The sequence below is a fragment of the Athene noctua genome, chromosome 4 (genome assembly GCF_965140245.1).
Source record: "Athene noctua chromosome 4, bAthNoc1.hap1.1, whole genome shotgun sequence".
Classification (NCBI taxonomy): Eukaryota; Metazoa; Chordata; class Aves; order Strigiformes; family Strigidae; genus Athene; species Athene noctua.
This window is the reverse complement of record NC_134040.1, coordinates 17,221,272-17,235,768: the sequence shown is the minus strand read 5'-3', so window position 1 is coordinate 17,235,768 and position 14,497 is coordinate 17,221,272. Positions and strand designations below refer to the sequence as shown.

Sequence of the window (14,497 nt, the reverse complement as noted above, 5' to 3'; positions counted from 1 at the left end):
CCGGTGTCATACTGTGCTGTACAGAACAGGAAAGATTCCCTCCTTTCTACTTTCAAACCTTCCTTAGAGTCCTAAAAGCAGTCCTCTGCGTATCTTTTTTGCACTGAAAGAAAAAAAAAAATGCTAGTAAGGAAGACTTGTGAACTTTCTCATGTACAAATTTCAGTTCTTCTCATGAATTAGAGGAAAAAAGTCCAATAGTCCTATTACCTTGGCTTTCATTAATTTTAATTAATTTAATTAATCTGTTTTACTTCCATGTGACTGATAAATTAGATTTAGGTGAAATTCACACAATTATGTGGGATCCACGAATGTGGTAGCCACAGTAACTCTGGGCTGTTTTTCTGCTGACAGGACTGTATGAGAACAGGAGACATCTGGGGATGCCATTACATGTTTGCATACTGGAGTTGTTCCGTATACAATTACTAATTTGTGCATGGTGTTGTGACAGTCTAGTGATGGAGCTATATGGAGGAAATGGAGGTCATGCCAACAAACCTCTCTCTTGAAAGCGAGTGTCTTTCATCACGTTTGGAGCTGACTCGAGGCACAGAAAGATGTAATCCAGTTGCATCAGAAACCACTAGACTCCACAGCATGCTGTATGCCAGCAATAGGAAATGTTGGAGTAGAAAATCTGTTACATAAAAGTAACTATCTTAATAGAGAAAAAATAGACACTGGCTAAAAAGTTGTTAAAAGCACCTGAATTATGGAATTTAAAAAGTGTCAGGACTTGAACATTTGTGCTAGGGGTTCCTCAGAGTCTCACTTAGGTAGTAGGTTTTGAGTTTCTGTGCAGGATTATTAATTTTTCTTTTTTAGACTTGATGACAGTGATGCAGTCACAAGTGTATCTTCTAAGTCATTTTGTTAGACAAGATACACATATACACACATTTGTAGGAATTTATTGAGGATAGACTTCAGCTTCTTGAAAAAGTTGCAAAATCCAACTAATTGGCTATAAAGCTCTGAAATCCTAACTGATGTCCTTGACTTACCAGTATGAGGTGTACAGCATATAAGAGGATTTGTGAAAAGAAGTCACATGTTAAGAGTTCATGTCATAGAAGATTTGCGGACTATGAGTATTGAGCGATAACACTATTAGTTATACAGAATCGCCTTTTGTCTGTGACATTGCTGGAGACAGTGCAAAACATGTAGCCCTGCAAAATTTTAGTCCTTAGGTTCGCCTTGGAAGACAAAGTAAACAAATAAACAAAAATACACCTACAGCCTTCTTAGTAAGAAATTATCATTTTTTTCCTCATTTTTTAGAAACAGGAGGTCTTCATCATACTTTAATTACATCCACTATTGTGTGATCAATAGGTTGGTTTGAGGGTGGGTTTTTTTTCTCTAATCCATAGAAAGTTTGAGATTGCAAGCCAGATAAACTTTGATACACATTTGGGTCACCCATTGAAGCCCATTTGTCAAGTGTGTAACTTTTACATTACTTTAATTCAATTGTGGTAGGATTTGTAATGCATTATTTTAAACATGCAGAAATCAATTAAGGTTATTTAATGTCTTTTCAAAATCAGTATAGTAATATTTCCACTTGGGTTGGTTCTTTGTTAGCCTTTTGTCCAAACCCAGAATCTGGTGGTAACTGAGTTGCTGTTCTATACTGTTACAGTTTCTTGGTAGAGCTCAAGTTGTGACCGGGCTAAATCTAGCTGTGGGTAAGGAAAACCGGTTGCATTAAGACAGAGAAGGCAGCTCCTTTCCGCAAGAGAAGCTCTGAGAGGCTCCCCAGATACAGGCCAGTTTGGTTGGTGAATTACTTCAAAATTATCACCCCATCAACTTGCCACATGCCTCTCTTGGTGAAGTAGGAACTAATGCCACTAGAAAATCAAATAACAGAGATGAAGACATGCAAAACAGTGTTGACCTGGCTCACTTGAAGCCTTCATAAGGCCACAGTTCCTGCTACTTAACACCTTTTAGCTGAATCATTTACCTCAGAGATGTTCCAATTAAGTAGATTTGCCAATTAAACACATTTTTTGCTATGTATAGTTCTGCCAAGCAAGATTTTAAAATACTTAGTTAACCGAAAACAGTAGAGAGCCAGGATTTTGAAGGTTTGCACACATTTTGATTGTTTCAAAGTGGCAGTTTGACTCACTATTTAAAAGCAGTACTTTTTTCCAATTATTTTAATAGGGGTTTTTACCATCTTCTTTTCAGCAAATTGATTACTTGGTGAACCAGTACAATACAACTAAGGATAAAGCACTCTCTGAACTAAATAGTAAGTACTTTGATTTAAATGGGGGGGTGGGGGGGGGGTGGGCTAGCAATGTGTGTTTAAAGACTTCAATAACATGATGTAAATAGCGCATAATGCAAAGTGAAATTTTATGAGAATGTGGTTTTAAGCAGAAGTGCTGTTCTCAGTGGTAAATGAGACTAAACCCCAAAATTCATTTCATGTAAAATGTCTTAGAGCTGGTATTATGCATATTGTTTCCTGAAAGAAGTATTTTATTAAATTGCTTATACAATAAGTCAGGCTAATATTTTATTTTCTTTTTTATAGTTCAGTAACCAGTAGTACGTAATGCTTTTTTTAGAATACTGTTCCTCGGTTTTTACCTATGGAGCCAAATATCAAGGAACAGAGCTACTAGCTGTTTTGATGCTTCCAACGAGTGAGAGATCTCTGTATTTGTTTATTTTTGTTGTTATACCTTTGTCCTCTACTCAGCTAGAGTTGAGGTATAAGCTTATCTTCTCTCTAAAGCTGCTTAACCTATTTGCCACTTCAGAATGAGCAGTTGAAGAGCAGGAGATAAAACTTGAAATACAACTGCTATGCTTTCTCTTTAAGCACAGTTACAATGAGGCATCACCTTTTCAAGCTCTCAGTAAACAGCAACAACCACTGATTGATTTTTTTAATTTTTTTTTTTTTAATTTAAGCATCAGTTTCCAAAACTGATAATAGAAAGGGCCAACCATATTCAGTGCAGATTAGAATTCAAGATGTGTTGTTAGCAGGTGTTAATAAATGTATACAGGTCTGTATTTCAGACTGAAGTGAAATACAGAAATACCAAAACTGATTTTAAACAGGATTGTTGCTGAGATCAAACTATGCAACATGCCACTTATTATAAATTGACTTACCATGCTCAGAATCTATGATTGTGTCTAGGTTTAAAACATATTTTAAATGTAGTTTTTCAATGCAGCCAGCTGGGCATACCCTGAGGTCAATGTGTCTTGTTTATATGAGGCTACTAATGCATGTTGAATGTGATTGCAAAAGTAGTAGTAGTAGTAGTAAAGTAGCCTTCTTACTTAATTCTAGGCAGGAACATTCTGGTCTAAAAAAATGAGTGTCATCTTTAAGTCTATAATAATAAATGTACTTCTACAGTTCAAGTACTAGCTTGTAGCTTCCTAGGCACTCCAACCCAAAATTTCAAATTAAGTATTTATTTGTTCTCAGTGTTAATTTAATATGTTAGTTAACAGGAACCTAGCTGGATCTGTGATGAGAGTGCTCATTAATAAATAAAGGTAGCTTTTATTTTCTTCAAATACTGGAGTTAAATGTGTGACACCTGGGAACAAAAGGATTTCATTCTAAGGGAATCATCAGTATCATAAACCTCAAGAGAAGTGTAGTTGAGTTCAGTGTGCCCACCCTGAGGAAATGCTGAAAAGTGTTTTACGTTTGATAAAAATTCTTACCCAAAGTCAGACATGACAGTAATGGATGCTTCTGTACCATGCAGTATTCCCATCTCATTAGGAGCAAAAAACCTCAAAAAGCTGTTTACCATGATCTGAAAATGGAGGGGACCCAGTGACTACCTAAAGGATATGTTACATTAAGATGTTTCACCAAACTCTGCTTGGTGTTTGTCTTCTTGCTGAACTAAGCATCATTTCTGTCTGTGGGCAGTGAGACAGGAGGGTTTGGAGGTGAGGATAGCTGTGGGTAAGCATGAAGCCAGAGCTGTGAGTATCAGTGCTGAATGCACTGGTTGGGGGCCAGGGACCGGAGACATGTGCTTAACACGCTTAAGGGATTTCAGTGAAGATGACTGGCAGGTTGTGGGTGACCTTGACATTCCTGGATACATGAGGAACAGGAGAAGGGAAAATAATCCCTTTTCTTAGTTTCTCTTGCACTATGAAAACTGTGTGTGTAAAAACAAAATTCCTGTCCAGATGTTGGACCTCTTAAGATTGATTCTGGAAAAAAGCCCATTTTCAAAAATGGTAAATGCAATGAAATAAATATTTTGGAGTTTGTTAAAATGTTAACCTATATGGTCAAGTGCTAGTGAATATTCTCTGTCATATTTTGATTTACTGCTTTCTCTTAACTTTCACTAGCCTGTAGCTAGCCAAAGGAGGACTCTGTTCCTGCATTATCTTCTGTCACTAAGTTCTGACAGGCCTTTTGAGAAGTTTTAATAATATGTATACTTTGTTAAGTAAGAGTCTGACAGCATCTATACTAAGAGGTAGTTTAAACTGAACTGGTGTGTAATGGCTTTTTTATCGCTCCATAATACAGATGTTGGACCTTTGCTTGGAAGTAGAGTTCAAGAACAGTTGGGAAAAGAAGTACATCCCGCACTTGATGCAGCTCTGACAATGGCAGGAGGTAAAGATGTACACATTGTTGTATTAATGTTCTGATGCCATGGTAAGACAGGTATCTTTGTAGTGCACAGTATGGGACTGTTTTATGCAGTGCCATGATTCAACTTACCATTTTTCAACAGGCCTTGATGTTTCTTTTAAACTGAGGATTTTGTATATTTTAAGGATTATAAATGTATTTAAAAACTGAATCAAGATTTTTGTGCTGCTGTTGATACCTAGTTTCAGCAGTCATTGAAGAGAGATGAAATCTGACTTCTGTGCTCCACGTTGTTCTCCCTTTTCACTGAATATAAGGGAGACTAGGAAAATTGTGCTTTAAAAGCTGTCCATAGGTCTTTACAGGTTAGTCTTTGACAGGTCAAGGAAAGAACATATATTGGCCTTGTTCCTGTACACAGCCAAGCTTATTATCAGAGTGCTAACCATAATTTCTTCATTATATGTTTGAGTTTAGCATTGCTTATGCTTAGTTGTCTCCCTTTAAAGAAAATACTCCTTTATTATTTTTTCTATTTAAGGCTTTTTTTCTGGAATCAAGTACAGCTTATAGAGCAAAGGGAAAGGCATCTGTGAACTTGAGTCACTTTGCTTTTTTTTACCCCTGAATTCTTTCTCATTCACTCGTCATTCTCCTTTTTGCTTTTATTTCTCTTATTTGTCTTGAAGTCAAAGTGGAAAGGGCTATCAAAGGTAAAAAACATGATAGAGCCTCGTGTTGTGTGAAGTGCACTTTATTTTTGTGTATCTATAGTTGTATCTGTGTGGGTAACACCTGTTCAGTGGTTGGGTTTTGTTTGTTTGTTTGTTTGGTGTGATTGGGATGAAACCAAAAGCCAGATAATGTTGAACACTCCTTAATGCTTGGCTGATATAACATGATCTCTTTCCCTTTCATCTTGTAGCTACGTAATTTGTGGGTTGGATTACAAACAAAATACTGAAAATAACTATTTTGTGGATATGGCCTTCCTTTTAATTTCTAATGACCAAGTGTTAAAGTTCTTTACTGAAACCACTGAATAAGAAGAGGTAGGGAAAGGGTAGAAAAGAGTAATCTGCGAAGTGGATAGAATCTCAGTAAAAGTAGCCCGACTACATTTGTTTGTAGGAAAACATAAGGATGTATTTTTATGTGCAGTAAATATGTATTCTGTGCTAGAGGTTTTTTTCTGGGAGGGAGACAGGGCTATTTAAATCAGTATTGTTAGGAATATTATAGCATTTATACATGAGCACTTTCTCTTCATATCTGTATCTATAGACTGGTTTCTAACTAGTTTTTTTTTAAATTTCACATCCTTGCAGCCATCAGAGAAACAAAGGAAGCACTGGAAAATGTGAGTGTCTCTGTAGAGGTTTTGCAGGAGGGAACAGAGAGACTTCATGCAAACTTGACAGATGTTAAAATGCATCTAAACAACACCCTCAGTGATTCTGCATGCTCTGCAGCTCAGACTGCTTCAACTTGCAATATCATCAGGAATTCATTAAATCAACTGAACATCAATGCCAACTTTAGTGGGGTAAGAGAATATTTTTCAGACTCTTACGGTGTGATTGCCTTGAATGAGCCCAGTGGTGTCTCTGCAACTTAATGGCTTGATGTGTGCTGTGACTTGTGAGATAAGTGACCTTCTCTTCTTCTGTGTTTCTGGGTAATTCCAGTTACTGTTTTCATCTTCTGTGTGTGGAAGAGGATAAAATGTGTGTCAAGCAACTATGTTAAAGTGCTGCTCTGGGCAGTAAAATAATCTGTCCTCCCAAAAATGCTGAGATTAAGCTTTGGTTTTGTACAGCAAAGGTTTCAGGAGTGTGCTAGAAAGATTCTACTACAAATTGTCTTTCTAGTTTCTTTACCCTCTCCTACCTTTTAAATAATTAGTAAATTAGCAAGACTATTATTTAATGTGACTCAAGAATTCTTTTTGCTTCCTAGTTGCCAGGAGTGAGCTCACAGCTTGCGAAGGTCAATGATGTCCTTAAAATAGACCTTTCTAGTCTGGTTCAAAAGGTATGTTTCTTGACAGACTTGTAAACTGTTAATCAATAAATCGGAATACTTGCGTATCCCTTGTTTCCCCTTGGCTTTCTCAAGCAGAATTCTCTTGTCCCCACCTCATCCTGCCTCATGGTGGATATCTCTCCTTACTATCCCATTGTTTGGCCAAGACTTAATATTTGATAGTGTGAATATATGCTTTATATCCCCAGGGTATCCTACAGATCAAAAATGATTGCTAATTGTCTGCTTGAAAGAACAGTCCTTAAAAAAACATAGGTAGAAACATGGATATACCAGCACACTCTGTATTTTTTGGTTCAGACTAAAGAAACAAAAATCCACACACTTTCCTAATTAGTTATATTGTCTTCCAGCTCTTTTGAAATATGTATTTCAAAATCTGTATGTGTGTATTTGATATTAAATCTGGTGCAATGGATCCAATGTCATTACTATTAGTATTTCTGCAAGACTATCTACAAAATTTCATTGTATAACATGCATTTCATGTTAAGAAGGCATAGACTTGCAAAGAGGAGGTGTTTGACTGGTACACAGGAACTCCTTTAACTTTGTGAGTCTTCATATGTGCACTCTCAGTTTTATATGAGGTACATCTGATAGGCAACAGTACTATAAAGTTTCTGATGTCTGTAACCAATACATGTATATTTAAATTCACATGTTTTTTTTCAAAGAATATCCTGGAGAGCAAACTGAATCTGAAATATACTTGAGTTCCTATTTTGCTTGGACATTTTCTAACATAGTGATAAAAACGTATTTTTCATAATATTACCATGTACATGTTAGCATGTGTATGCCTTTACCACCTGCCTAAAAGAAAGAAAATTGCAAGTAATTTGGCAGTGAGAAACTCATAAATTTTCCAACTTTTACCCTTAGGGTTATGCAGCATTTAATGATACTCCAGACTTAGTGGTGAATCAAACCAGGAACATTTTATCAGGTGAGGACAAACTATCTTTTCACTTTGATTGTTTAATGCTGATGTTTTTACATCACTTACTGATTTTTTTTTTTTTTTTACTTTTATTGATAATATATTTCCTGGGCTAAAGATCATTAAAAATGGAAATACAAATTTTATTTTTTTTTAATTCGGTGCCACAAAAAAACCATAGAAAGCAACTGCGTCTTAACAAGAACCCCAAATTCAATCTAAGAATAGACCATATGGTATTTTATGAAGTTTTATACTGCTCAAATAATGAGAAATCTTGGGATCCCAACTGCACACTGATACTTTATCTTTATTTGGTTGAAAAGCTAATTTTCCGTGATTGTTGTGTCTATGATGTAATTTAGGAGTGTGTAAAACAACCTGAACCTGCCTGCTGCTGTATTAAAATGTAGTGGATGGCGAAGGGGAGGTAAAATATGCCTTAAGGGTAATTCAAATGTCTGTTTTAATTGTTTTGTTACTTGGACTTTACACTGCTCTTTTGCAGTACCTGGACACTTGACATTTGAATAAAATTAGTATAGTGTATGTATACTAATCTGTTTTAATTTTTGTTCTTGCATTATGGACCTGTTCTGCATATATAAACAGCTGTTCCTTGTAAGTTGTTCTTCTTTTTTTTTTTTTTTTTGTCCTCCTAGGTAAAATGAAACACAGTATTTATACAAGCATAGCATACTGTGTGAACTTGCCTAAAATGAGCCAGTTTTCCAAAACTGATGTTATGCTTTTCGTTAGGAAGTCTAGTGCAGATTTACTTATTTTCTTTATCTGCTGATACACCTAAACACAGACAAGCCATCTTAATTTATCTATTTATAAGTTGTTGGGGGTTTGTTTTTATAAAAACTGAGTTTGAGTTACAAAGCAAATAAAAAAAAAAATACCTTTACTAGAAAAAAATGCATTTATTTGTAAACTTCTTTTAAAAGAAGAGGAGTGTTTTGGTACCTGATTGAATTTAGAAGAGTAAACATCAAAACAAACAGCCAAAAACTTGTTGTTTGAGGAAGAGGAAGGTGTTGCCTACTACCAAATAGCAACCTATAGTTATGCGTCCTGCTGTTTCAAGTATGTTCCAAGTTGAAAGAAGGGAAAGAGTAAACAGAAACTGCATTTTACAAATAGACAATATGTATAATAAGAGAAATAATCTTTGTACCTAAATAGTTTGTATCTAAACTGTAAGTATAGGGTAGCATGTTCATTCATAATTTGAGGAAATGGCTTAATTGATAATTATCTCAAGAATTTTGCTAACTAATTGGAATGAATTCATTTAAGTAATCTTTTTAAATAAGATTGAAAATAACTAGTATAGATCGTCAATATAGGCTCCTTCACAGTGTTGTATTCCCAAGGGATGGAGTTTAAATAGATTTTTTGATCTCCTCTTTCGTAAACTTAGTGGCTAATTGTTTTGCTCAGTGTTACCATTTGCAATATTGCACGAAAAGCAAGATTTAAGCTGGCTAGATAAAAAGCAACATATTCATTATGACGAAAGGAAAGAGAACTCTGGCTCGACATCTACATCTTTCATCATTAAACTGAATGCTAAAAATAAAGTGTGCGTTTTAAAATGCCATTGTGTTACTTTGAAGTAAATGTTTGTGTTGCCTGCTTGTCTCTTCCTCACGCTTGTCTTCATGGCTTGCTTGCTACATGTGGCAAATGGCTTAATAGCATTTTATAATGCATACATGGAGCCTGAATTTCTTCTATGAATCTGTAACGGTGCAGTATGTTTATTCTTCTAGATATCAAAACCGTGTTGGAATCCATTGGTTCAAATATCACTACCTTCACAAAAACACTGCCTGTCCAGAATATTTTAGCAGATTTGATGGTATCTCTTACACAGAGTGAAGCATATGTTCAAGATTATTTTCCAGTAGTGGAGCAATATGATTTCTACAGGTATGTACAGGAAATAAGGCAGGAGTCAGGTGCTACCTGTGATTAATAAATAGTTCATAATATTTTAATGTTCTGTAAAGGCAATTAAACTGTTAATGATGAACACAGTGAAACAAAGATGCTGTAAGGCAGTTGTTTGTTACTGACATTTTGTTGATTAACTGCACTTTTGGCTTTTACCAACTGGATGCTGTTCCACTACAGAGCAAGAGATGTAATGCATAAAGAAATTGATTGTTTCACAGTACCAGGGTGACTTCTTATTGAGGGCTTGTTTTTGTTGAGTTGCAGGTAAGTTGCGAAAGCATAGGACCGGAGAGGCCTTGAAGCCAATCCCTTTTCATTGCACCCTTTCTGCCACAGAGGAGGAGTATCAGGGATTCTGCTTCATACCTTCTAAATCTTTATGCACCCATGCTACTGGTGTAGTACTTGTCCTTGTGAATGCATGTGTTGATTGACTGTGAGAAAAAGATATTCTTCCTATAACTTGTGTGACTCCTGTAATTGAGTAATAATGTCATATTTTGAAGCATGAAGCTTTTCATTTCATACCATTTAACTTTATCCAGATTTAGTCATTTCAGTCCTCAAGCTCATCAAGTTCTCCCTACATTTTGACACAGTTGATCCTATAGTTGATAATTCCTTCTATCTTTGTGTCATAATCAGTTTCACTCCTACAGAATAAGTGTGCTAATGGCTTTAATGCAATGTTAAATAAAAGTGAGCAAAAGACTGAACTTGCAAGAACCTTACATAACCTTACCTTTAGCCCATTCCTTATATGTCAGTTTTTGAGGTGAGCCTTAATATGACAAATTTATCAATATTTTCTTTGAAGCTCAGATTGCATTTAACTAAATAAATATATTGCTTCATTCTGCTACAGTACGCCTCTGTTAGTCTTGCATTTAAATGCAAAAAAGTGGAGAAATAGATCTCTTCTACGTGGCATTTAAATACCTGTTCTTGTCAAACCTAACGTAGTACCTCAACTACGCATGAAACCAACAAACCTGTAGTTGTCCAAATTATTTTCTGTCCTTCCCTTTCTTAATTACAGTGCATTATTTGTAGTTCTTAACTATTCTTTTACAAATGTGTCTGTCAGCATTAATATTTTTCTTTACTGGCTGTGCATATTCATTATGATACTCCTTTTTCTGATTTTTCGGGTTCCTGTTTTCTCTCTTCAAAGGTACAGGGAGGAGAAAGGGGAACATAAGAAATATAAGCTGGGAGAAGTGATGCCGAAAGAGTAAAGAAAGGACAGGGGAAATTGAGAAAGGGTGAAAGGCTAGAATGAGAGATAAAATGTGTGAATAAATGGATGTGCTCAAATAATTGGGCAGATAGAACTGTTATGTGATATAATTAATAAAAATTAAAGTTCAGTTCTTATCCAAGATCTTTCTCCTGATCAAGTTCCATTAACAGCTCCATACATTGAAAGCATTCCAGCACAGATACACAAAGCCTCAGTTTTAATAGCCTTATGTACAATTACAAGCATAACACACTGTGTGAAAAAAGTAGTAATCCTTACAGTAAGAACAATTATGTACTTCATGACCAGTGGCCACATTCATAGATTTCTCCCTTGCTTCTTGTATAAATTACTGTTTGAGCATCTGCCTCTTCTGAGTCATTGCTCCACTTGGTGCATTTTGATGCTTCAGAACAGTCCACCTGCAGTAACTGGGGTTGGGAATACTTTGCTCCTGTGGTGTTTGTTCCCCAGGCCTTCAATAGCTACTGTCTGTAATCCAACAGTGATTATGTTCTGGCACAAAATACATGCTAGTGTAGGAAAACCATTTTTTCATGGCTAACATTTGTTGCTCAAACAGAACTGTGAGTGGGCCAGTTGGGAATACAGTATTGCATTAGGTATTCTGCAGGTCTCCAGTGTGGTTTTTGCATGCTAATAAGCATGCACTTTGGCTTTTATTCTGTAGGTGGCTGGGTTGTCTCATTCTGTGCTGCATGGTGGTCCTGATTCTGGTCTTTTACTATCTTGGATTGCTATGTGGCACCTGTGGTTATGATAAACATGCTTCTCCAACAACCAGAGGCTGCATCTCCAACACTGGAGGAAACTTTCTTATGGCGTAAGTTTAATTTATTGGTGAAAAATAAAATAAAAGTAGTTGTAGAAGACTGGTTTTATTGATTTTGAAAGACATAGTATGAAAAGAATTTTTGTTTATCGATGTATATGTGCTGAAAAAAAAAGGAACAAAAATAAATACTGATCTCACATACTTCCACTGAGGGACTTGGGAATTTTGGGTTGCTCTTTCAATGAGGATCATAGCTGAAGAATAAAATCTCTGAATCTGCTGTTACAAGGTGAGTGCTGTAGCTAATGAAATTCTTTGTAAGCCCATTTGGAAACTGCAAAAACTGGGAGCAGATAATTGAAAATATAAAGGAAATTCATAGCTTTTTAGAATGCTTGAGCATTTACTTGAAAGGAAAAAAAAAAAACCCCAAACCAAAAAAGCAACATGCAAGTTGACAAGAAACACTTGACTTTCTCAGAACACTTTAGGAGGTTTGAGGTTGCTCTTGGAAGTTCTCTAGTGGTTTAATGTCATTTCTACCAGACACAAGAGAAGATTGCATCTGAAATCTGTCTAAAACTCTTTTGAGAGCACAAAGCTAGAGAGTTGAACTTAAAAAAGAAAATGATATGCTTTTGTGGCTCTTAAACTTAACTCTTAAAAGAGTTTGTGTGCCCAGTGCAAATATGAGCATTTTGGATGCACTTCAGCTGAAGACTTTACAGGGCTGAAACATACAAGACATTTCAGAGGGCAAGAACATATTTGGAAGAGAAGTATTTTAACCATCTGCCAGTTTTTGTATCTCTATTATGGTAACTGTTGGCTTTGCTGTTGCCTCAAGTATATATACTTTGTTCTTAAAAAGCAAAAACTTACTCAACTTATTTCTTTTTCAGTGGTGTTGGATTCAGTTTTCTTTTCTCCTGGGTGCTGATGATTGTAGTGGTGCTCACTTTTGTCACAGGTGGAAATATAGAAAAACTGGTCTGTGAGCCCTTTGAAGATAAAACTTTATTCAAGGTGAAGTTATTCAAGTTATTAAACAACGAATAAAATCCCCATGAGTCCCAATGGTCTTGCCCTTTATGTATTGCATTATTTTTTATAGAACACTTCAAGTGAGTTTGGATGTGGTTTTACTTTCCCCTTGCACACCAGAGACATTGATCCTTTCTTGATTTAATTTGCTTTGGAGTGTAAATACTGCATGCCTGTTTTCTTTTGGAAATAAATTTTTCTGTGATTCTGCATTTCATAGTGACATGGAGCTTTAATATTCACTGTCTTCACCAGAGAGGTTGAATTCACTGTTGTGCTTTTATTTCCATTAGTGGGTGGTAAGCTTTGGTGCGGGTATGCATCAAAAGATCATGAATTGAAAACTCAGAACTATAGTAACATTACTGAATTTTGTCCTCTAGGTTTTGGATACTCCCTACTTACTAAATCAACACTGGAAAAACTACCTTTCTGGCATCCTGTTTAAAAATCCAAATATTAACTTGACTTTTGAAAAAGTGTACAGGTATTTATGCACTGTTTTTGTGGTATGCTTCATATTTCCAGCACATGCAAAAATCACACATATTCCAGAATTCTGATTTTCTAGTGAATCACTAGCAAAAGCAATTTTCTTCTATATGTGAGTTATTAGAGGTAGTCTTAGCATAATATTGTATAATGATACCAGTTGAGCACTTTGATAAAATATTTTGCATCTTTGATACCTGCAGAAATTATTACTTGCTTTCTTAAAGACTCAGCTTTAAAAAATATAGCCAGAACTTTTTTTAAAGGGCTGATTTTCTTAGAATTTGAAAACGTTAATCATTCTCTTAACACTTTTTCCTCAAGGTGGTTTTTAGGCTGATGTATGTATGTTTATTTTATAGTGATTGCAAGGAAAACAAAGGAATTTATACTTCCCTTCACCTAGAACACATGTTCAATATTGATGAATTTCTAAATATTAGTATGGTAAGTAAAGAAAGCATGAGTGCATCATTATTTTGAAAGACTGGAGAGGTGTTTGCTTGTAAACACAGTATAGCATTTCTGGGGTTTATGGGATTTTGGTTTTTATATACAATACATCCCACAAGGAGGCAAGAACTGTCCTTCTTTTGAAGTTCATTTGAAAGAAAGAAATCTATTTACCAATAAGATATTCTTTACCAGTCTTAGTGGGCCATGGAAGGTTTCTGATGTGCTGATGGATGGTGATGATAATGTTGGGTTTAATCTTGAAACTTGCTTAGAAGGTTCAAATCTAGCATCTTGCACAGGCTGCTTACTATGTTCAGTGTGTCTTGCTCTTTATATAAATGCCTCTTTTTGTGTGTTCTGTTTCCAGTCAGATTTATGTTGATCCAGGACATGATATTCTGTGCTTCTGAGAATACTTCTGATTTGGTTGGGATAAAACAAAATCTTTTTAGTTAAGATGTAATAATACACAACTGCACTGTCATTACATGACTTTGCTAATTTTGAGGTTGCCCAGAACATTCATTACAGCAACCCCTATGGGATCCATGTTCCATTCTGCCAAGCACTGTACCCACACTTCATATATACAGTCCCTGCCGCAAATAATATACAGTTAAAATGAACAGGGAACATGCACTAAGGGAGAAAATTTGAGTTTCTGCAGCAGGCTGGGAAGGAAGTTGGGTTTCCCGATTCCTCATCTATTTTTCTGTGCCCTGTGCAGGACAGGTAACATTTTAGGTTTGGGTGCAGTGCAGGAAGACTTCAGGTAACAATAAGCAAGTCATCTTTAGTCACCAGTAAACATATATAGAGGAGGCACATCCAGTCCTGTGGCCAGTACAGCAAACAATGTCTGTCCTGACCACAGCTGATACT

General features: G+C 35.8%; 1 protein-coding gene across 2 annotated transcripts in view; it reads left to right on the top strand.

Moving 5' to 3' along the window:
• PROM1 (prominin 1) overlaps positions 1-14,497 on the top strand; it is a 63,575-nt gene that overhangs the window by 34,734 nt on the left and 14,344 nt on the right. For both annotated transcript variants that reach the window (XM_074904557.1, XM_074904558.1), the window contains exons 7-17: positions 2,212-2,275; positions 4,559-4,648; positions 5,317-5,340; positions 5,956-6,173; positions 6,587-6,661; positions 7,559-7,622; positions 9,398-9,557; positions 11,519-11,671; positions 12,526-12,649; positions 13,051-13,154; positions 13,522-13,606. In XM_074904557.1, the coding sequence (XP_074760658.1) occupies positions 2,212-2,275; positions 4,559-4,648; positions 5,317-5,340; positions 5,956-6,173; positions 6,587-6,661; positions 7,559-7,622; positions 9,398-9,557; positions 11,519-11,671; positions 12,526-12,649; positions 13,051-13,154; positions 13,522-13,606 (1,161 nt within the window). The remainder of the gene's footprint in view (positions 1-2,211; positions 2,276-4,558; positions 4,649-5,316; positions 5,341-5,955; positions 6,174-6,586; positions 6,662-7,558; positions 7,623-9,397; positions 9,558-11,518; positions 11,672-12,525; positions 12,650-13,050; positions 13,155-13,521; positions 13,607-14,497) is intronic.